The 23656-nt window shown below is 41.5% G+C and overlaps 1 protein-coding gene across 1 annotated transcript; it reads right to left on the reverse strand.

Annotated features, from left to right (window-relative positions):
• Nucleotides 1–1237: 1237 nt before the first annotated feature.
• On the reverse strand, nt 1238–5473 carry CUNH2orf50 (chromosome unknown C2orf50 homolog). The gene is made up of 4 exons (XM_057431818.1): nt 4759–5473; nt 2560–2599; nt 1767–1938; nt 1238–1652 (listed from the first exon to the last, which is right to left on the reverse strand). The coding sequence occupies exons 1-4, from the start codon at nt 5016–5018 to the stop codon at nt 1402–1404; spliced, it is 723 nt and encodes a 240-aa protein (XP_057287801.1). The 5' UTR covers nt 5019–5473; the 3' UTR covers nt 1238–1401.
• Nucleotides 5474–23656: the final 18183 nt, after the last annotated feature.

Consider the following 23656-nt stretch of genomic DNA (forward strand, 5'->3'; position numbering starts at 1 on the left):
AACGCAGGGACAAGGAAAGGTATAATCTTCTCTTTCCTCTGCTTCTTTCAGATGTTTGAAGACAAACCAGTTCCTGGTGCAGTTTTCAGCTCACAGGAGGGAGCAGAAAGCATTTTTGCTGAACAAGATGACTTTTTCAAAAGCAGGTTCCTATTTGGTGTCTCTGAACACAGTTGTCTATCAGAATTCATGTCTGCATTGACTGGAATCAGTCCACTTGGGCTGATTGCATAATATGGTCTCCTTTTTTTAGGTAGCTTAGCTGTCATCTTGAAAGCCTTAATCCTGCAGTTCTGTCTGTGTTGGGAAAGCCAGGAGGAAAACCGCTTGGTGCTGTGACTTAGTGACTGGGATTTGGCTCTTCTTTCTACAGTGTCTTTTTCCTCCTCTCCTCTCCTCTCCTCTCCTCTCCTCTCCTCTCCTCTCCTCTCCTCTCCTCTCCTCTCCTCTCCTCTCCTCTCCTCTCCTCTCCTCTCCTCTCCTCTCCTCTCCTCTCCTCTCCTCTCCTCTCCTCTCCTCTCCTCTCCTCTCCTCTCCTCTCCTCTCCTCTCCTCCTCTCCTCTCCTCTCCCTCTCCCTTTCCCTTTCCCTTTCCTTTTGTTTTTTTTGTGTTTTTGTTGTTGTTGTATTTTTTTTCCAGAAACTCTTTGGGTGCTGACAGTGATGACACTTGTTCATGCCACCACTTGTGCTTTTAAACTGCCTTCTGAGGTCTAATCATAAAAACAAATAGACTTAGTTGCAAAACATAGGTATATACATCTCCACCTCAGTGTGGTGAGAGACTGCCACCTGTTGTGTCAAGGCAATGCTGATGGCTTCTATGTTGATCTCCACAGAGGACTGAGCATGATCCTGCAGAAGCTACATATAGCTCAAAAGGCCATATGTAAGTTATTATCAAAGTTTGCACCTATGTAATGGAGATGCACAGGTGAACAGGCTTCAGGTATTGCATTGATTTAGCTTGATGTAGGTTTCCCTGGGCAACCACAGATTTTAGGAACTCTGAACCTGTTAAATTCGAGGTTGATGATCCTAAAAGTGTCAGACAGGTTGCTGAGTCAACACTCCTTCAGAGCAAAATGTGAAAGCCTGCTTCCTTGTCAATTAGTTCCAAGAGTTAAGGGAATTTGAGAGCAGCATTTCTAAAGAATCAAAAATGAAAACCAGTGTGAAAAAAAATTGTTCTCCTTTCCTCAGCAGGAAGGGATGAAAAAGCACAGAACACATCTCACGTGCCTTAAATTTTATTATTTAGAGCAAGCTTAAACATGCAAATGGCAGAGCTGATGAATCCTTGGCCAATTACATTAAATGCAACACGCTGCTGATTTTATTGCTCTGACTTTCAGAACTGAAATATGTTGTTTGTGTTGGGACTCATCTGAGCAGATCTTCATTAATTGTTTATTTTCAGGAGATAAAAATTTAGGAAGTAATTGCCTTTTGGCTGTAATCTTGATCTTTCTGGTGTTAGTGGCAGCCTTACTGTAGGCTGCATGGGAAGATGGATGAGGTCTGTAGTTCCAACCCTCTTTATATGGCCCAGCCACCCAAAATACAATGAGGAATGTCTCCTGTGGCATTGTTGGACAACATCCATCTTTGCTGTTGAAAGAAAATCCATGCTAAAGAGTAGCATTGGTCTCTCTGAGAAAAAGATTGAGGGATTTTTACCTGCTGTGGAATCTGTTGGCTAGAACCATTCAGCTTGCTTTGTTACTGTTATATTTTTACCAAAGTGCTAGGAAGGCTGGAGCTCACCATCAAGTTTCCTCTTTCGTGCACCAGTGCTGAAGAAGTAATCCATGTTTACCAAATCCCTGCCAAGTTCAGTATCCATTCGACTGCCAATAGTCTGGTTGGTTGAGTTGGGAACTTTGCTTGAGAACACAGGCATATAGTTTGGCAGTGGCTTCTGCTCCTTTTTCTTACCCTGGATAAAACAAACACCATTAATAAGTTTTCAGAATTACATCCATTGCTTGTTACAAAAATACAAGTTACTGAGGTTATTTATAACATCACTTTTGCCTTCAAAGTTAGAGTTTGAATATACTTAAAAATGTCATACTGAATGTACACGAAAGTGCTGAAGAAGTAAACAGTTGTTTTTTCCTGTCTCTTTTGTGGGACTAGGATAACACAGGGAAATGAATAATTTTCAAATGTGTTGCGTAAAATGTCAGCTGAGACAGAAGTTATCCTGGTCTAGAATGGTCATGAAATGGGAGGTATTTTGTTTCATTTTTAGTTAAGTGTCTTGGATTTCAGCATGATGACACGATCTTTTCTCCTAGGAGGCTGGTTCTTCACTTGTCTTTCTAGGGAGTTGCTAATACTGAAACAGATTGAACACGTGTGTGCTGTATTTCTTTGCTGCATAGGTAGCAGATGAAAGGCACTTCAGTTCTCTTTTATTTTTCCTGAAGATTTTAGTCTGATAGCATTTGCCAATTATGCCTAAGTATGCTTCAATTTTAAATACTAGCATAGCTCAAATGGGTGAAAACTAAAAAGAACCTGGATTACAGTTGAATGTTTGTTCAAAGCTTACCATTTGGTCGTAGTCCTTTAGGAAACTCCAGTTCTGGTACCTTGGGGTAGAAGTGAAAAATAGCAGTGTGAAATTGACTGTCTTTAGCTAGAATAGTTAATGTTGGTCATATTTGAATACCTATTTAACTGCTCAATTTGATACTTAGAACCCAGCTCTTATACCTGCAACCTCTTTGCACCAAAACCTGTCTCTTCTGTGGTGAAGCACAGGGTTTTTTTTTATTCCTATAGGAACCTCATACTATGTGAGGAGTGGAGCTTTTTTGCAAAAGGAAGATGAGCCTATCATGTCCACAGTGTATTCCTTGTGCAAATGCAGATGAATAAGCAAAATCCTGAGTCACTCTAGCAAACTTTTGACCCATGACTTGAGCAAGACAAAGATTCTTATTTTCTAAGTAACAGATCCTCTGCTGGCAGAAGTCCCTGGTAGGAATACCCAGAGCTGTATTTGCTGCAGCCAAATGCCCATGGGAGTATTTTGTGCAGATAGGCATCTGTGCTGGGAGTAAACTGAATCAGAAGGCCTCAGTTTTGCTCTTCAGCTTAGTTCTATACCTGGTGTGGGACTGCAGGGCAAGTCCTTTCATTTTCTGTCCTTTGGTTTCCCTGGCCTGAAATTGAGAAAACAAAAGTTCACCTGCTATTATAAAAGTGCAGTGAGGCCAAGAGAGAAAGCAGTTGCCTACAGCTGTATTTGCAGCAGGGCTCAAGGGACACCAGGGTTGACTCTCTGAGCTGGTTACCTGCGTCTATACAGTGCTGCATCTAAGCTCACCGATCTTGTGCTGAATGTACATCCTTCTGAGTTGAGCTTATCTCTACAGAAGAGCCATGTTCCCCGTTGAGCTAGGAGCATTGAATTCCTGTGCTGCACTGCCCCGTCCAGTGCATATACACCCTAAGTGCATGTAAAAGCTAAGTTATGATTGTCGTATTTATCACTATACCTTTTGGTATAACGGCACAGCACAGAGGTCCTAAAATTTTTATCTTACTATGCCAGCCACTATTTGAACATACAGATTTGGGTGTTACTGGATGGTGTTAATTACTGAGAAATGCTTGGCTCTCAGACATTTACCTATATCCATTTTAGGTCAGACCACCAACACATAGCAGGCTTTCCCCATCATCAATTCTGGTAGGGGATACAGAGCTGAAGGGCAGTGCTCTGCAGGCTGTAGCATTTGTAGTCTGCTGGATCCAGCTTTAGGCGTCTGTCCTTCACATTCCCGTCCTACCCTTTTACAAGAGTTTCTGTCTTTGTAGCTAAGATTGCAGAGCAGAACATGCATCAGCTGAACAATCTGTTACCTTACTTACCCATGAAAATGAGTTTGCACCACTGTTCCTGACTGTGAACCCCAGGGGGCAGGTACAGTCTCTTCTGCTGCCTTAGCTAGGGAACAGGTATGGAATGTGCTGGGCCCATTGGACAAGAGTCTGAATGCACAGCTGGAGGAGAGTAACATTGCCACCATGGCCCTGGCTTTGCAAGAGTCCTGGCTCAGCCTTTCCCTCCTGAGAGTGATGTTCTTTTTCCTTCCTTTCCCTTAATTTGTCTAGTGCACAGTGGGAGCTGCAACTGATTTTGTTTTTACAAAGGATATTCTTCTAACAGGAATGTTCATGCTGTGTACTGAAGTACGAGCATAAACACTCAAGATATGTGGCAGAGACAGGATCTTAATTTTGGGTTCCTTAAGGTCACTGTATACACAGTTAAAGCTTAGTTTGTATGTGTGTAGTTCAGTCTACTCAAACACTGTAACAATGGGGCATGGCCAGTAGATTTACAGATTGGGAATACAAAATCATATTTTGGCAGAACACTCTGTTCAACTCCCATTCAGCCATTTCCAAGAATATGAGAAGACATGATAGTATCAGTGTGTCTGCAATAAATTATAAAGGTTGGCACATTTAAATCTTCATTCTGGAAATTTCTATAAAGCTAAAAGATACTTAGCATGCAATTTTTTGCATCCCTTTCAGCTTAAGCCCAGCATGCCAGGAGATACTAGATTTTGTCCAGAGAAGACAAACAGAGATAATAGGGTCTGATCCAAAGTCCCTGCAGAAGAAAATTTTCTTTCATAGTATAGGCTTGGGATCAAGCCCCAAGACTGTCAGCGAGCATCAGTACCAATGTCAAGATGAGTAGAAGAGGCATGAACTGGAGCAAGTGACTTACCAAATCTTTCTTCCTCTCTGTTCAGCCTCCACAGACTCTCTCCAGATCTTATCCTGTTGAACCTGGTCTTGCTGCAGTGCCGACTGCTCATCTGCCCAAGCCTGAGTATCTGGTTGTGCAACAACAGATCTTCTGAGCTGTGTGCTGCCAAGAGACACAGATGGAGCTAAGGCTGGTTGCCCCAGAGATGTGGTTGCTGGTTGCCGAGACCTAACCAAGATATTTCTTCTGAATCCAGAACCCTTTCCCAACTTGTCCATTTTGGGACTCACTGTATCCCAGTATCATCAGGTATATTGTGAGTGTTACGAATGTTAAACCTATTTTTACACTTTTAAAGCTTCATCTCTCCTAAGTTTTCTTTTAGCTGCTGATTTGGAGTGCTTTCAGAAAACAAAGGTGCACAGCAGCACTAACAGGCAGTGCTCAGTGCTGTTTTACTTCCCTCTTATTTAATGCTCATTTCCTACTGCTTTATGTTGCTTTGTTGCTTGCTGAGGGAGTTCTCATGGTAACTGCAATTTTGTAAGAAACGGCTGTTACTGAAAGCCATCAGATATCCAGCTGTACTCAGCAAACTCCCACTTTAAGAGGGGATTACTGCTGCTGGCAGCTGAGACCACATTCTATTCAAATTCCTCAGAACAATGAAGTCTGGCTTAGTAGCAAAGGGTGCTGTGGAGATTGCTGCTGAGTATGTGAGGAGGACTTTTGTTGTTGTTATGTAGCAGAAGCAAAACCTGAAAGCTGGAAGCAAGTCTGACTTGTGAATATTCATCAGAATGGGAGCAGAGACCCAGTGGGACAGCTGCTGGGGCCTTGAAATAGATTTTGGGCAGAGCTCGTTTGTTTAAAATATTTCAATGAATCTGTGCTGAAAGCTTCTTATTTACAGATTAAAAAAAAAAGGGCAGCCAGAGATCACCAAAAGTCCCTTTTAAGTATTTAGAGATTTCTGCCGAAGGTATTAAGCAACTATAAGTAGTTTTTAAGTAACTATTAACATTATACAGGGTTATTAGCATGCAAAGTGAGAATTTTCAAAACAGTGTCCAAAATCTCAGTGTTTGTCTTTACAGTCAGCCTGTTAGGTTTCTGTGGTATGAAGTCACTTCCTCAAGTATGTGTGACCTTGCAGGAAAATGGAGTATTTTAAGTATAAATTTCCTCTGAAATTCTTGACTGACTTGTTTTGAGTAGTGTGGATTAGCTCCAGATGAATTCTAGCCTCTTGCTTCATCTTCCTGGTAAATGCTAATGAAGTTTGAATCTACTTTTTCAGGGGATTTTGGCAAACTTATTTGCTTTCAGTGTTAGGAAATGCATGCTGAATTTAGCAAATAATTGCTTTTAAAATAGTTGCAACTGTACAACCCAAACACTTCATGCATGAAATACTTCTATATTTGGAAAAATTATTCTGACTTGAAGATTGCAGTAACATAAGAAGAGGTAAACTCCACCTCAAACCATAATTTTTGCTTTGGGTTTTAATGAAATTTTAGTAGACTTTTTGTTTATTTGCTCATTTTTCTGAGACAATTGAAACCTAAATAGTGTTGTTCATCTGTTTCAACCCCCCCAAAAAAACAAAGTCTTGTATTCACGCAGCATTATCCTGAATTGAAGAAACGAAATGTTTGCCAACCTAACCTGATGGTTGTCTCTGTTCCTCTTGTGGAATCTGCTTATTCTGCTGCATTTGTTCCAGGGTCCAGTCCAAGTTGGAATGTGTGCAGCTGGTTGGAGAATGGGGTTTTAGAAGCATGTAGCTGCTTTAAAAGGAAGCTGAGGCACATTTGGAAGACCCAGTGCATTAATCAGTGCGAATAGGATTTTTAGCTCCTGATCAGATCAGGGAAGGATCTTGATGAGAAATCTGTTCCTATGCATGGAATGCTTTTTATTTCTTGTTTACAAAGTTCTGGTGTTATTTCAATTCTAATCTTTCCTTGAAGTCAATTTCTTCAAATTAAACATAATAATAAAGATGGTTATTGAGCTGAGTACATAGCCTCCAAATGACTACTTGTAGCCACTGAATAAACTGGACCAGAAAGATTACAAGCAGGTATACCTATGACAATGAGTGGTGTCTGCAAAGATGCAGGAGCTTTAACTACCATAGTTTTGATGCAGGTGTAGGGCTACAAAATGTCTTTCAAAACATCTTACTGAAAGTGAATTCTTAGGTTACAGAGAGCTCTGTTGGCCTGAGACTCCACAACCTCAGAAAAGAAGAAAGTCTTAACTGTTTAGGACATCTGTAGGCTTAAACCAAAAATAAGCTATGAATCAACATGGAGGCATTGGACACTTCATGACGTTCAAGCGATTTCTCTGAAAACAATAGATGGGAATGGGATCATGGCTGTTTAAATAAATTGGAGTTTAAAAAAATATGTATTAATATGACTTTAAAATGTATCTGCTGTTTCCAGAAATTGGTCACTAAAAGATGGTAATTTAAAAATTATCCTATTTTCTGTTGGGACTAGAAGACATCAGAATGTGGTTGTGCACCATTAAAGAGCATCCAGGTGATTGCAAGGTTGACATTTCTGGGTGCTACTATAGATTCCTTACTGGATCTACTGTTAGCCCATTTAGGCCATTTACTAGAGTGGCAGCTTGACAGAACTGCTGAAGAGACTGAACTGTTTCCTCTTGTATTACCATCTGCCAGTTTAACATTTTATTTGTTCATTATTACAATGTGGGGCATTTAAGCAGGGAGTTCATTTCGATTGGTACACCTGATCTACTGCATACTTCTTTTCATCCTGCAGTACAAGAGGTTGATGTTCACTATGGCTTTGTGCCACATGTTTCTATGTAAATTGATTATACCATCTTATTTTTTCTGGTTAGTGACATGAAACTTCAAAAAAAATTATGAGTGTCACTGTAGGAGGTGGTGCCTTTGCTTAGGAGTTCATTTAGGGATTAGTTTATCTGACAAGCAGAGTTGGTGCCCGTCATTCTGAGGAAGAACTTGACTGAGGTTCATCTTTTGTTTTTTCCAGACAAGTGATGATACGCACTACAAATTCATCTGTGAAAAATATGTTACTTACTTACCTCTGTCAAAGGAAAAGATGTCTGGAGAGGCTTTTTATGGAGGAAAAGGTACAGGTGTTTAGACAAAACATTTTTGTTTGACCACAAGAGGGTATTGCAGTATAAGTTATGTAAGACTTCAGCTAATGTTTGTCTTTGTATGCACTGCCTTATTTTTAAAATACACAGTAGTTAAGAAAATCTGAATTTTTATGCCAGTATTTGACATCCTTGTCCAGAGGCAATTTCTGAGCTGCTCATTCTAAATTTTGGTTTGGTTTTATAGTAACAAGTTTCTAGAAGCTCAGGAAGTTCTCATAGATTTCAGGGAATTCAGAGGCTTATTCTAAACCACTGTAAAACTTAATGGAAATTGCTTGGCTAAATGCAAGAACGTATCAGTTACAGAAGAGAAATAATAACATGAGATGAATGTGTTGCTGCTTTGGTTGGAAGTGCTTGTTGGTCCATGATGGGTGCTGTCAAAGTCACTGAGACTCTGATCTGATTTTCCCCTGTGGTTCTAATTGCAGGATAAGATCTGAAATCTTTCTTAGCTTATTTGTGCTTCCCAGATTTCTCCTTTACATCCAAGTCTTCTACAGTTGGTTTGCACTGTTTTCATAAGTCAGTACTGTGTTGGGATACTTGCCTACAAAAGTTATCTTCTAAACTTGTGTTACCAAATGTTTGTCATGTTCTGTACAGTTAAGACCATGGAAGAGGGAGCTAGAAGGATGTCTGGATTCTACCTCTTCTAGGTCTGCTGCTGAATTTAGGAGAAGATGCATGGTACACCTAGCTGTCTCTCAACTAGCCAACCTGTAAAAGAAGAAGGATCACAGCCATTTCACATTATATGTGAAGTGCGGATTAGTGATTTGGTGGACAACAAAGCAATTTTCATGTAAGAAATTTTGTGTATGTGAGATACTGCAGAGATTTAAGAAACACGCACATTTGGAAACTCTCTATATTGTGTGAATATGAGGCAGGAGCAAAATTGTCAGCTGGCAGAGAGGGCATCTCCCTGGAGACCTCAGCTTTTCAGAGCTGATCACCATTCAGAAGATCTCTGCCACTTCATATATAGTATGGAGACCCCCATTTAATTTTCCAGTATGAACAGTATTGCCTGCCCCAAACAGTGACATTCACATTGTCACCGTCATCTTCCTCAAATCAATAAAAGGTCAGTCAAGTCACTTAAGACTGCAGGCTGGAAGATGGGCCATGTTGACGGCTAGTGGAGCAGTGTGTTAGGTGATTGGTCAGAGGATGCTGAGCACCCAGCAGAGATGTGGTAGATGGCAGAGCAGAACTGTGCTGCCTTCTCACTGGCCCTAGCCTTTAATCACCAAGGGCCCTAGAAAGCTTGGAGGTGACAAATCCTGCTGACAAGCTGTGTCTTGGTATGTCAGGAGCAGAGTGCTTGGGTTGTTGTACGGAATCAAACCAAAAACAAACCCTGCAAACTACCACTTTGGAGTAAAACTCCTGTAAACAATTATGTAGCTGCTCATTTAAGGGCATCATGTGTGAAGTTTTGCCATAGCTTTCAAAAAAAACAGATACAAACTTCTTTCTTGTCTTGATGGAGTTGTGCAGAGAGAGCCTGGGAAGTTAAGCGTCTGTTGCGTCGGCAGCATACAAATGCCACTGGGGGAATGTCTGCTTGCAGTGACACAGAGTCTGACACTTTGAAATAAAATCAAGGCTGTAATGCAAATTGTAAAAAACCTGTTATATTTTTTTTCCATCCTGTTAAAAATTATAGTGTCACAGAATACATTAGGCACTGACAGGCAGTTTGCTTTATTTGAAACAGAAATGATTTATTTGAAAAAATACTATTTTCTTGAAAAAATATTAAATAGCAGCTATTTCATAGACTCTCCAGGCCTGTTACGTTAGAGTCTTCTGCTTAAACCTGCCACCTGAACAAGGTGAGGGAATTTCAGGGAGGGAATGCTGCAGGGCTGATGTGTGAGTGGGGATGTTTGAGGAGGAAGAACTATGAGTATAGGAAGGTGTGGCTCACTGGCTGAGGAATGTTTTAAGTTGATATTTCACATAATGTCAGTCTTAGAGGCTAGATCCTGTCAGAAGTGCAGTATTGCATGAACAATCAAGGTTGTCTTCATTAGTCAGTTGATAAGTCACATCCTCACCACAGCAGGGAGCTCCGGTAGCTGCATAGTGGAGCTTGGCTTTATTCTGTTTATCCTCTCTGTTCCCTTGCACAGTTCCTTAGCAGGTCGAAGAGAAATTCAGTGTATAAAGTGATGAAGTCCTTGTGAAAGGGCTGTGCTTCATGCTGCTTGAGTACCTGGGGCAGCAATTTGACCTCTGAAGTCTGGTGTAGCCCTGCTTTTCCATGCTTCTGCTATATACATCTGTTAATAGTATCAGTTTATGATCAGTTTGTAACAGTGGAGGAGAAGATGCTTCACGAATACTACAAAGATACAAGTTTCTCTCTCTGCTACCTGGGGCACTATAGTACATACAGACGTATTTTATCATGTGAATTGCAATAGTATATCACTATATCTTTCAATGCTCAAGATGCTATTCAGTTATTTTTTTGATTCTTCTGTGCCTGCACTTTAATACACTAAATGTTTCATTTACCATCTGCTCACCATATTCAAAGGACATTAACTTCTGTTTTGATGTGAACTACCAAAAATTCTCTGCTGCAATGTAGGCAAAGTTTTCAAACTGTGGTACCTAAAATTTGTTTTAAGTTGTGTCTTTAGCTATTAAATGAAAGGGGCCTGTTGTTCTTTCAGATGCTCTTAACCTTTGCAAGTTCTGTTGGCTGAGAATTGAGCTATTTCCTTTTAGCTTTTTTCAAGATAACTGTCAGAGTCTAAAATTGAGAATCCTTGTCTGAACATGCCAATCACAGGCTTTCTCTGTTTTTTAGCAAAGCTTTTAGCATCTTCATTGCAGCTATTAGTGTAGGTTTCTATCTTAACTGTAGAAGCTAGTGTTAAGTCACACTTCATTCTGGTGTTTGTCCAACTCTGACTGTTGGGAATCAGAAGGAAGTTCTTCCTAAAGGCAGGATGTTCCTGTAATTGTGTGCAGGGGAGGTTGTGCATAGCCTTTTTTTTCTTTTTTTTTGACACACTAAAATGTAGTGGCAATTTTCTTGAACTCATAGGAGAATTCAGACCTGAAGGGACCTCAGGAGATCTCTAGCCCAATTTGATCCTCAGAGCAGGATTAGCTATAAAATCAGACCAGCTGCTCAGGGCTGCATGCTATTGGTCTTGAAAGCTGCACAGCCTTTTGGGATAATGTGTTTTGCCACTTGGCTCTCCTCATTATGAAGTTTTGCCTTATATAGAGTCAGAACCTCTCTTGTTTCTGCTTGTGCCTGTTACTTCATTCTCCCACCAGGCACTGCTGCAAGCAGGCTGGGTTTTTTTTTCCAGTAACCCCCTTGCAGGTACTGGGAGACTGCTCTTGGGTCTCCCCGTGGCATTCTCTGCTCCATGCTGACCAGGATTTGATCACCAGTCACATTACCTGTGTTACCTAGATCTGTCAGATCTTTGCCTAACTCACTGCATTCTTTGTCCCTGCCTGATTTGACCATGTACACTGCTTGTGTCCAGCAGGACAGATGCTACATGAGACATATAAAGAAAAGTAACAGAGTATCAGGAATGTGCAGTCTTGTTTTGCCATTCTTTTCTTGGATCACCTGCACTGTTCTGTAGTTCAGTTCAGCCTTATTCCTTCTATGGTTGTAGAGAGAATCTTTGTTCTGCTGTGGGAGCTGGAAACTTTTGCTCCCTGAAGAAATGGACAGCCAGAACAATGAAATCTTCTGGATGTGTTTGGAGCTTTGTATTTTTAGCTCAGTTGTGCAACAGTTCACATGCAAATACTCCAACAGTAAGGAAAAACTGAAAGGAAAACAGCTGTGTCCCTACACCTTAGGGCCAGAGCAGCCAAAGAGACTTGGAACAGCTTTCAGACCAGACTGTCATTGTACCAGATCCTTCATTAAAGATCCTGTTACACTTTAATGAAGGGAATGGGAACTTGGCTCTTAGCATGGGCTACTCCAGTTTTCAGGACAGGTCCCAGGTTTTAGGAAACCTTTTGCTTAGGTTACTACTTAAGAAAGCTTACAAAGCAGTGGACAGCTATGCAATTAAAAATACAGTTGCAGAATTAGGATAAAATCCTACTTTCTTACTACTGACTACATAAGGAGAAAAAGGCAAGGCCTTATCCTACTTTTTGTGTGAAATATCTACATAATGTACACATGTGCAGTATAAGGATTCTATATCTCTCTTTAAAAATCCAGCTTTGATCCCAGTGCTGACATAAGTGCACCTCCCAGCCTCTTCCACACAGAGAACATAAAAACACTTTTCAGCAAAACTGAGATTGTGTAAAATAGTTGACCTGTTCAACCTGCAAGAGTTCATCATGAATTATAATGAGATCAGTGAATCTTTGCTGAATGCAAAGCAGGGTTTTCAAAATGCTTCCAGGATCTGGAGTCTCGGGATAGAGAACAGAGTAAAGCCAGCAGCATGACAGTATGGAGAACCCTATCAGGTGAGGTCTCCTACAGCTTCCAGCATTCCTGCGGCTTAACAGCAGGAACCTCAAAGCTCTGGGGTATTGGGGTACTGTGTCCTTGGTTTCTGGGCAAACTACTCATATTTTTTTTTTTAAAGTGGAATAGATAACAAGCAAAATAGGGATATTCATGTGTGTTTCTTCATTCTTGATGATCTGCTGCAGCATTCCATGTCACTGGCAGTTTAAACCGTAAAAAGAACATTCTGCAAATATTGGTTCTTGTCTGCCGTGAACGCTAAGGATCCTTTAAATGTATTCTAAATTGTTTAAGATTGACTAACGTATGCAAAATTGGTCGCATCAGGTGAGTTAGTCACACATAGAGGCAACTAGAAAGTCCTAGGGTACTTGAGAAATCCATGCATAGCAAAACTTAAAGAGACCTATGTCCTTCTATGACAGCAGGAGAGAAAGGTGGGAAATCTGGCCGTTGGATTGGCCTGGATGACTATGAGTGCGTCAGTATTCACATCTGATGTCTGGTTAAGAGTGTTTTACAAGCAAATCTCCTGGTCATCTCCACTTACTATGTTTTGGATGGGGTGGTCTTGGAGCATGTCAACTCTGTGGGCCCCTGGGTTGCTGCTGGAAGAGAAGGCAAGCCGCACCCACTCTCCAGCTGCTCATGGGTGAAATGCTATGGTCCAGGAAAGAGCAGGCAGCTTCTAGCTTGCAGAGTGTGTTAAATGTCCTTGTGAGTATTTAACAACAGTTGGTTTCACTCCACAGATACACATGGCCTGCTACTGCAGACATTCCCTAGACCTTCGTTATCTATAAGGTCATTGGAGACACCCTTATGGAGCCCTACATGCAGATGTTCAAAATGAGATTTCTTGATATGAATGAAATGTAGAGCTACACCTACACTAGGAAAATAGCGCCAGGCCTGCTCTCTGGATGAGAGTCAGAAACATTCCACGCCTTAGTAGAAGAAATTTACTATTGATTGCCTTATATTGCACGATATTTTATGTTACTTATTTGCTGTTTTAAAAAGGACTTACCCAGGAGTAAAAGGAGAAGTTGGGTGGAGGACTTTGTAGAAAAATAACTTAAATTTCCAGTCTTGTGTTAGAGGAACATATATATGGTTTTGTCTACTCGATATGGTTTATATTCCTAATTCCAGCCATTCTTTCATAAGATTGTTTTCTTATATACTTGAACCTGGCAATTGGAGGATTAAGGATGTGTCTGGACTGGCTTTTTTGCAAGTCTGATTATGATAATCACCTATGCCATTAGCATAAAATAAAAAGCAGAACCTTTCTTATAAGTGTAGTTCTAGTAGGAGACCAGTTCACAGGAACCAAAGTTTTGCTGGTGAATGAGAATATCCATTCTGGAAATAGCCTGCACCAGCTCCGGAGTTAAAATGGTGCCCTACTCTTGCAAAAGGCTAATTTAGGGATTTTGCAAAAAGCATCTCTGTGTTGTACCTGTTTGCTCTTTGCTCTTTGCCCATTTCCATTCCTCCAGGGTCAAATTAACTTATGGTGATGTGAATATTCACCTAGGCTGCATACTGAACTTTCACAAACCTACAATTTTGCAAGAGGACTAGAAAACATCAACAATCAAAGCAGACTTTTCAAATTGCTTCTCCTTGTTAAAGCCTTTATCACAGAATACAGGTTAAAGTACCATTTTTTACCTAAAAAAAAAAAAGGAAAAGAAAGTTTATCTTGCTTTTCTACATACCTTTGTTTCTGGTGAGCATTCAAATTCATTTCATTAGAATAAGGACTTCTCAGAACTGTGGTGTGTAATGGCTGCTTTACTTTATACTTTCTGTTTTATAGGCTCCACTGTCGGTACTGTTGTTAGATGGGAGAAGTAAATAGACTGTGAGAAAAAGATCTCACCATAGCAACCCTCAGCTTCTGTTTACAGTTCAAGTAAACGGCTGTGCAGCAAACGTTTCTGTCCTGAGGAACTTTCTAAACCAGTACACTAGTTGGTTTAATAAGAAAAGGATTAATGCAGTATGCAGAAGACAAATTTGCACTCTAGATTTAAATGGTGAATAACTTAATTTTCTAGAAGCTGCCAGCAAATAACACATCACAGCCACTCCATAGGGAGAGGGTATTTTCTTACTTATGTATTATACAAGCAAGTACATGACAGTTCAGAGGGAGAGGTTCATGTAAGCACTCGTCAGAATGTGAGTTCTCCATTAAAATCAATATTAAAGCTCCCTTTGTTCAATGGCAGCAACTCTCTGTGTGTTTTGAAAACTAAACCTTTTGGTTTGTCTTTTGATTAAAGAAGAAACTTTTGCTCAAGCAAAACTTCTATTGACTAAGCTGGGCATTTTGCTCCAGAAAAACTAGTACAGTAAGTTAGATGCCTCTGAAAATCCTGGCTGCAGCAGGGTTTAGACCTTTAAAGGATATGGCAGGAAAGGACATTCTTTCCTGTCTGCAACTGGTACTAGGACAATGTTTCTAGCAGTGCTCTGGATTTGCTCTGTCTTGGTTTGTGGTTTGGGTTTTGTTTGTTGTTTTTTTTTTTAAATAATTAAATTGGCAAGATTTTATTGCAAAGTGCAAGTATTCTTCTGTATTCCTTAGGGACTTCACCCATGCATGTTGGTCTTTCTTCTGGCTTGCCTTTATGATTGGCTGGCAGCACGGAAGCACGGTCAGGGGAAGGGGTAGTCTGAGATGGAGTCACCGTTTTGGAGGATCTTGTATCTGGTGAGGCCTTTGTGGGTTTTGACGTGGAAAGTGGCTGGAGAAGCTGATTAGGAGGCAGATATATAGTGATAAAGTTATTACCCCACTCTATTCAGTGCTTGTGAGGCCACCCCTGGAATACTGTGTTCGGTTTTGGTCCCAGTATTTAAAGGGTGGTTGTGAAGAAGCCAGAGACTCCCTTTTCACAAGGAGCCACGTGGAAAACACAAGGGGCATGGGCACATGTTACTCCTGGGGAGATTCTGACTGGACACAAGAGGAAAATTTTTCACATTGAGAACAATCAGCCACTGGAATAATCTCCCCAGTGAACTGGTGGACTCTCCAACATTGGACACTCTTAAGATTCAGCTAGACAAGGTGCTGGGACATGTAGTCTAGGTCATGCTTTCCCTAGAAAGGTTGGGCCAGGTGATCCTTGAGGTACCTTTGAACCTCATATTCTGTGATCTATGTTATAGGAACCAGGTGCCACCTGTTTAGGCTGGGGGTGGTGGCACACTGTATCTCTTGAGGTATTGACACAGAGTGGGTATTGGCTGGCTGGTGCCAGAGAGGTGAGAAGCCTGTGGGGCAGAGCATAGGGCAGTCCTGAAGTGGGTTAGAGAGCCTGGGGCAAGCCATTGGGGTGAGGTGTGACATGGGTGGTGAGAGACAGGTACGCAGGTGTTGGGACAGTATTGCAGCAGGACTGGTAATAATGGACATTTTTGGGTATGTGGCACCCACTGGGGAGCTGTGCTTGTGGGAGTGAGCACCAGGAACAGGCCCCCTCTGCACAGGGAGCTGAGGAACAGAGGTGGTTTTAATAAAGAGTGGCTGGGGAATTGGAAAATCCTCAAGGTACCTCCTCCCTGATAGAAATGATCAGAAAAACAATAGCTACAGAACATCATTGGAACATGAGTCCAGGGATAGTGATCCCCACAGAGCCTCCAGTGCAATATTTGTGCAGAGTCCTCCTGCAACACACACAGGGGCAGGTTTGTGCCTCTCCTCTCCCAACTTCCTCACATCATGTAAAGATTACTTAGGCGAGGGAAAAGTCAAGCTTTTTTATATAGTGCTCGCTGCTATAGAAACCACTAGCTCTGTAACAACATGCCCTGCCATGGAGGCACAGCTGGCGGCAGCTCCGGACCAGCTTATGTTGTAACCTGCACAGTCAGTTTTCGGTATTTTCAACCAAAGCCACTTTTTTTTTTCAGTTCTGGACTGCCCTTCATCCTTCACTTGTGCAACGTGCAGCTTTTAACATTGGAAATAAAGGCACCAAACATCTGGAGGTTTTTACGCTATAAAAGAAATCCATAGCATTGTAGTATAAAGGTTTATCTGCAGTTTGAAGTCTGTCACAATGTGTGGATGACATTAAGCCTCTGCCAGGTTGAATTATGGCTGTAACTTTCCCTGAAAAGTCACTTTCAGCCATCTTTGTGTCTCTCCAACAGGAAAGAAAAGGCAGCATTAAAGGAGGTGATACATGAAAAGCATTGTGTCTGCTAAGCCTTTCATGATAGTGTTAAGATGTCTTTAAAATGACTGTAACACTGATGAATATTTCTGAAGTCAGAGGAGGTTGGAGCTGTCAGCTTTGAGGGCAGAAAAGCAATCTAGTATTGATCTTCAGTCAATAGAGCAATCCTGCTAATGCTTGTAATTCTAATTTCTGTCACTAGAAAACAAACAGAACAAGAAGAGAGAAGATGAACGTAGAACATCCCAAAGACATCTGAAGAAAAAAAGTGCTAGAAGTGAAAAGGAGATTGAATTCACAAAGTGTATTAAAGGAATAGGTGTGCTTGCTTCTTTAGAGGTTACAAGATCTCTAGATGAAGAAAAGTCAGTTTATTAAAATCCAAATTCTGGATGTTACAGCTGAGGCAGTATTTCAGAAGCATTTATCTGAGAAACAGATCTGCAGATAAATACTCTGATGAGAACAAAAAAGCAATGCAGAAGATACAGTACAAAATAAAGCTCTCTTTTTAATGACCAGGCTTATCTTGTCTTGAGCATTCATGTGGTCTGTGTCCTCACTGAAAATAGATGTCCAGGAAACCCAAACAGTGGCTTTCTGCAAAGGTGAAGAAGATGAGGATAGGCCACAAGGACAGGGTCTAAAAACAGTTGGTAGCTTCCACCACTAGTACTGCTTCTGATTCATGCCTTATCCTCCCATCCTCCTGAGTGGGCAAACCTAGAGGCCAACCTTCTTTCCCCCAACCCCTTTACGTGATTTTTTCCAGTGGCTGCACTATGTTTAACTCATGCAAAACAGAATCCCAAAGTGTGGGCAGGAAAGTGGTAGGCAGGTGGTGTCAGCAAGATACTTTACAGACAGACTGAGAGGGTTCCACCTGTGGTTTAGCAAAGCCTCCTCCGGTGACCCAGCTGGGTTTATTAACCCAGCCAAGCCCCTGCTGCTGCTGGCCTGAGAACTCCTCACAGGACACAACCTTGCCCTAGTCTTGCGCCAGGACCCTCCCAAGGATGCACACAGAAGCTTGTTGCAGTACCAGGGTTTGTTTGGCTCCCAGTGCTAAGGGATTAATTGAACGCTTTTTGGCACAGGAGGAGGAGAAAAAAGTCCTCAATGTTCTTACAGACATTTTGCAGTACCCAAAGCTGTCACTTGCTCCTCTTCCCATTTCACAGAGACACACTCACCTCCAGAGGATCTTTACCTTCTATAGAGGTAATCTTCATCTTACAGCAAGTTTGTCTTTGTTTTGCTGTTATCTGCTTCTTTCTTCTTCAGATGCCCTAAGCTTATATCCAGAGGTAAGTGGCTAAAGTTCAGCTGTTGATACTGTGCTGTTGGCCTCAGCAAGAGTTTGCATTTGACTTCTATAGCATTTAGCAATGGCCCTTTTGTGAGGTTTGACCTGTTCTTTGCTCACGCGGAGCCCTTTAGAGAGTTTAGGCAATTAGGCTGCTTATTTCAATAGGGGCTTATTTGCAGGTTTAGGAGCTGGATTTATTTCAGAGGAACTCAGTGTTACACTGGTGAAGTACTGAGTAGGGCAGAGGCAAGGCAAGGATTGTATGTGGAGCTGGGGACCTGCTGTGGAAGGGAAGGGTAACAGCTTAGAATCCTGAGCCCTACTTCTGCAAGTTAGAAGCTAATTCTGTAAGCTTTCACATTGCTTTATCTAGTTCCTCTCCTTTCAAACACTAGGACAGACTATATGCCCAGCAGCCTTTTCTTTGGGTAAGAGATGTTGCAGGGGAAGAAAAGTCACAGCAAAGTGTTTCTCCAGGTACACTTGTGTACCTTCTGTAAGCACAAGGTGTTCTTGACTTGTGAGACCAGTACACCTTAAAGTACAGAGAGGCAGATATGTGGGATTGACAAACTGCCATACACAAGTTACTGGAAAGTGCAAGCTGAAAGATGCTGGCCCACCATCTCTTCTTTGAAAGCATTAGCCAGCCTTCTGAAGGTCTTTTTCAGAAGTAAAGACGCTTTAGAAGTATTGAAGTTCATCCTCTAGTGAGATGAGGATTCTGACAAGCTGCAAAACCAAGTCTCTCTAGAAAGACTGCATGATTTACACTCCCACTTGTTCTTAGTTTTGAATAATCTAGGATTATTGCTGCCAGACAAACTAAATTAGTCCTGTCATAAGCTCTTAAAGCCAGGCAATAGCAAAACCAACTCAAGGGGTTTTGTTTTCTTCTTTAATTTTTCAGGGTTTCGCAAGCTGTGAAAATGATGAAACACCTAAAAGAGTGTGAGAAGACAGATTGTATAGGATTTATACTAAGTAAGCTTTCTGGTGGGAAGCATGCAATTATATATTATGTACTGTCAGCACATGGAGCGCAATGGGACTGTAATTTTACCTATGTCATTTCCCCTGGTTGCCAGAGAAACCATAATAACAAAAGTCAAAGTGCTCTTGTCCTTATTGATCTTCTTAACAAACTCTCAGAAACAAAATCAGATGTTATAATTATTTTCTCTTTGCTAAGCTGATATCTGATGTGACACATACCGTTGTCAAAATTAGCTGGTTTACCAGTGCAGAAATCTAGGCATACAACTATATATAAAAAGCTACACTGAAGGAAATGGAACAAGCACATTAAATAAAAGTAGTCATGCATATGAATGATTTCCTTTGCCTTTTCTTGAAAATCTTTTCTGAAGGACATAGAAATGAGAATAAAAGCTGCCAAGATCCAGAGAACTGGTCCTCATAAGTTTTAAGGTGAGTGAGTTAGTGACGAAGGTCTTGTTGATTGCTTGCAGTGTGTAAGCTGTGAGGAGCTGTGTTTGGGGAAGAACAGGAGCTCTTTGGAGACCTTATGTTTCTAACCACAGGCCAGAGCAGATTTACTTGGCAGCCTTGGGAAATAATGGCAGTGTATCTTGGATGGAATTCAGGAGATGCAGGACAGGGAGGACAGTGGCAGAGACCTTTTGGAGGACAAACAGCTCTGAGGCAGCAGTAGGGAAGAAGGAAACCAGAAGAACATTTCAACCCTTCTGCCTTTGGAACCAGTGGCTGAGCAGGTGGCTGAAGGCTTTCTCCTTCTCCCCTTCATCCTCCTCCTCATCCTTCTCCCTGTCATAGTCATGTAGGGAGTAAAGTCTTTAGGGCTCTGTGGAGGAGTCCCAGAGTGGTGGGGTAGTGGGACCACACCATGGGAATGCGGGAAAGCTACCCATCTGGCAGATCCTGGAGTTAAAATTTACTATCCTTTGAGGAGGGGTGCTCTGCGCCTGAAGCAGCAGTATCTCCATGATCGATGTAATCATATTTTTCATCTGGAAAACTGGGGCTACAGATAAACAGGGAGCAGTGTATAAAATGAACCTAGAGTGGCTGCAAACATGTCCCATGCTATTTCTGCAGCCTCTTGTAGCAGTGGCCTGTGGCCCCATGTGTGAGAACCTCTGCTGAGTTGTAGGTACAGAGAAAAGAGACCTCTTTTTGAGTTTTACTATTATTGTATAAATAAAAGTACAGGAAAGCCAGAAGGTGTTTATTTTGTAGGTGAAACTGAGCAAAATATCAGATTTGGTCTTTAGTTAATCACGGAATGGTCTGAGTTGGAAGGGACCTTAAATATCATTTAGTTCTAACCCTTCTGCCATGGGCAGTGACGTCTTCCACTAGACCAGGTTGCTCAAAGCACCATCCAACCTGGCCTTAAACACTGCTAGGGATGGGGCAGCCACAGCTTCTCTGGGAAGTGTTTCAGTTTTAGGACTAGAGAGGGTTTTGGTTTTCTGGAGCATGCAGCCAATGAGTATTCCCTCCCTCAGGTTCTCATGTTCACCCATGAAGTCTCTCTGTCCCCATTGCCCTCAGATGATGAGCAGTCACGGTCTCCCCATTGAAATACAGCTATCCTGGGAGGCTGGGGCTGGAAAGGCTGGCGTCGGGTCAGGAAGGTGCATGGCATTGACAAATGTGGCATACCTGTGGCTGATATACAACTTTTGCTGGGAACTGTGAGATTAAAAAGCTGGTTCAAATTTATTCAGGGTGGTGAATGCAAAGCAGGCCTGACCACTTAGGAGCTTCCAGTGCAAGCAGAACAGTTCAAGTTGGGTTTGTGTGCATATGTTTGTCTACCCTTTCCTAATGTTAATGGAAAGTGAAGGTTTTCCCCTCATTTTTGGGATAATTTTCTCAAGTAGGTTTAATAGTATGTGAAGAAGAAATGACACCTCCCTGCCTGATTAGCAGCCTGCAGCTAATTTGTAAAGAGTTTTTCTTAATAACATTTCAATTATTCTTCCCACTGAGGGTGAGTGCAAGATATAATTTAAGTAAAATTATTACAGCCCTATTTTTAAATGTACCCATGCAGAGTAACAGTTGGGGTGTCGAGTGGCTCTGGTGTTTGGAAATTATGTCCAATAGCCCTAAGAAAGCATCAGAGAGCTGTGACAAGCATATGAGCAGCCCAGGTTTGTGTCCAAGAGAGATTTTGGGTCTCTTGTCTTGATGGAGATTTGATGAAACTGAAAAGAAACCATTTTTAAGCAGATGATTGGAAGAACAGAAAGCATTTTTCTTACTGTATCATATAATTAGTAGAAGGAACAAGGTGGCTCCCACTGGCCAACCTCCCTGCTATAAATCCTCTCCAAATAAAATTTCATCAGATCTTCAGTAACATCTTGAGAAATCTTTCACCACCAAAGTCCCCAAAGATAGCCAAATAGTTTGCACATTACAACAGAGCCACTTAGGGGAGTGGAGGTGGTTTTCAGCCTGTCCTCTTCCTATGCTGGTTTGAAGTCTTTTCACAGGGCATCCATACCGACCGCTGAGGAAGCAAGGGAATCATAGAATCATGGAATACTAGGTTGGAAGGGATTTCAAGAATCATCTGGTCCAACCTTTCTTGGCAAAGCATGACCTAGACTAGATGTCCGTGCACCCTCTCCAGCTGAGCCTTAAAATTGTCCAACACTGGGGAATCCACCACTTCTCTGGGGAGATTCTTCCAGTGGTTGGTTGTTCTCATGGTGAAAAAATTTCCTCTTGTATACAGTCAGAATCTACCCAGGAGTAATTTGTACCCATTACCCCTCATCTTTTCCACGTGACTCCTTGTATAAAGGGATTCTCTGTCTTCTTTATAGACACCCTTGAAATACTGAACATGGTGGTAAGGTTTCCCTTGGGCCTTCTTTTCTCTAAGTTCAACAAACACAGCTCTCAGCATTTCCTCATAAGGGAGGATGGAATTCCAAGCTTACTGCAAACAGACTTTTGCATCATGTAAGGCATCGAGCAAATCATCATCCATCAGGCTGTGGTCAGTGGCTGGTGAAACTGGATCTGAAATTATTGCAAGGTCTATCATTAGAGGCAGTTATTATGGCATAGAGATTATTTTCTGTGTGTATCATTTTGCCATTATTTTCTACTTGCTATGCAAAATGTCTCTTGACTGAAATACACTATCTTATCCATCAACAGCACAGTTCGTTGTGACCATACTGTGTATTTTGCCTGTAGCTGGTAATGGGATCATAATTGTGTGACTGACACAGCAAGCAAAGAAACCAGCTGTGTTTTTTTATGTTGATTTGTAGCTTATGAATGTATATGAACCTGATCATTTTAATGAAAATTTGACTCAAACAACAACCCCAGCATTTTGTACTATTATTTTTTTTTTCTTTCCTTGTTTCCTTATACATAATGTTGGGCCTATTTTATGCTCAGACAACTGGTGAAATTCTTTACAAGTTCTTTACAATTTCAGGATAATAAATCTCTGTTTGACAAAACATTAAGGATTTTTTAAAACTGCCATTCATTCAGCATATGTAATTGAACACATACATGTTCTATGAATACATCTGGATACATACATTATGCATGAATGCTTCCATATTACACAAAAAATGCTGAAACAAACCAGTTTTTGATCTGATTCCAAGGAAATTCCTGGACCAAGGCATCCTTTATTCTGATTTCCCTGTGGATATATGAGAAGCCCTAAGTTTTATGCCTGTATACTGTTTCTGTTGTAGATTCACCCTCCCACTGAGAAGGTGCTTATTGACCTTCAGGGATACCTTGCAAGCAGACGCCACCAGCTAGTTCAGGCACAAGAAGATGATCACAGGTGTGTTCCTGTGCTGCAAAGCTCCACCGAAGTGGCAGCATCTGGTCCTTCAGGTAAAAACCTTCTCTGAGAGACCCTGTTCCTGGTACATGGGATAGCTCTTCAGCTGTTCCTGTTCTCCAAGGTGATGTGTTATGCTGGACAAACACAGTCATAGCTTAGGACTGCATCTACACACCCCTGGAAGACACCCTTGTCCATGATGTTTAAAAGTTTTAAGAGTCTATTATTCAGGGCATACATAATTTAATACAAATAATAGTATATGAAGAACAGTAGGCAGCTTCCTTTCTTGGCATTAAGCCAGGTAAGTGAGACTTCTTTAATTTTGTGGTATTGGAAGTGATTCAAACCAGACCTCCTGTACTTACAAAGAAATGCCCTTTGTACACAGCGGAGTTTAAGCACCTTCCTTATTAAAAAGTCATATCCTGTTTTCTTGAAGTCAGCAGCAGAATTCCCATGATCAGAAAAAAAACAATCAAATGAAATCCCTAACCAGACAATGTAGAAGAAAAGCACATTTGAGTTACAGTTGTTGCTTAAGGGTACAACCAAGCTTTGAATGTGCTGCCCTGCTTTCAGGGTGCAGTCTGAAAGCAATCCTGGGCTCCTTGTCTGAGCAGTGCCTGCAAAAAGCCCCTGGGGCATCGTCGGGTGGGAGAGTTGCTGCCACGTGTTCTCCCAGCAGGTCCCTTCTATTGCTGTCGTCAGTAGGAAGGGTGTTACTAGCTCATTTCGGGTGGTGTTTTGACAAGATGCTGGATGTGCAATCTCACAGAAGGGCTAAAAACGGCAGTGTACTCTCAGCACAGACAGGCTTTTGGTAGAGGTTTGCTGCCAAACTCCAAAGTCTCTAGCTGCTCATGGGTAGAGAGGCATTTTTTGATTCTGAGTTTATAACTTGGCTG

Source organism: Pezoporus wallicus, unplaced genomic scaffold (assembly GCF_028554395.1).
Source record: "Pezoporus wallicus isolate ANWC-B61680 ecotype Strahan unplaced genomic scaffold, APGP_CSIRO_Pwel_v1 contig_161, whole genome shotgun sequence".
Taxonomy (NCBI): domain Eukaryota; kingdom Metazoa; phylum Chordata; class Aves; order Psittaciformes; family Psittacidae; genus Pezoporus; species Pezoporus wallicus.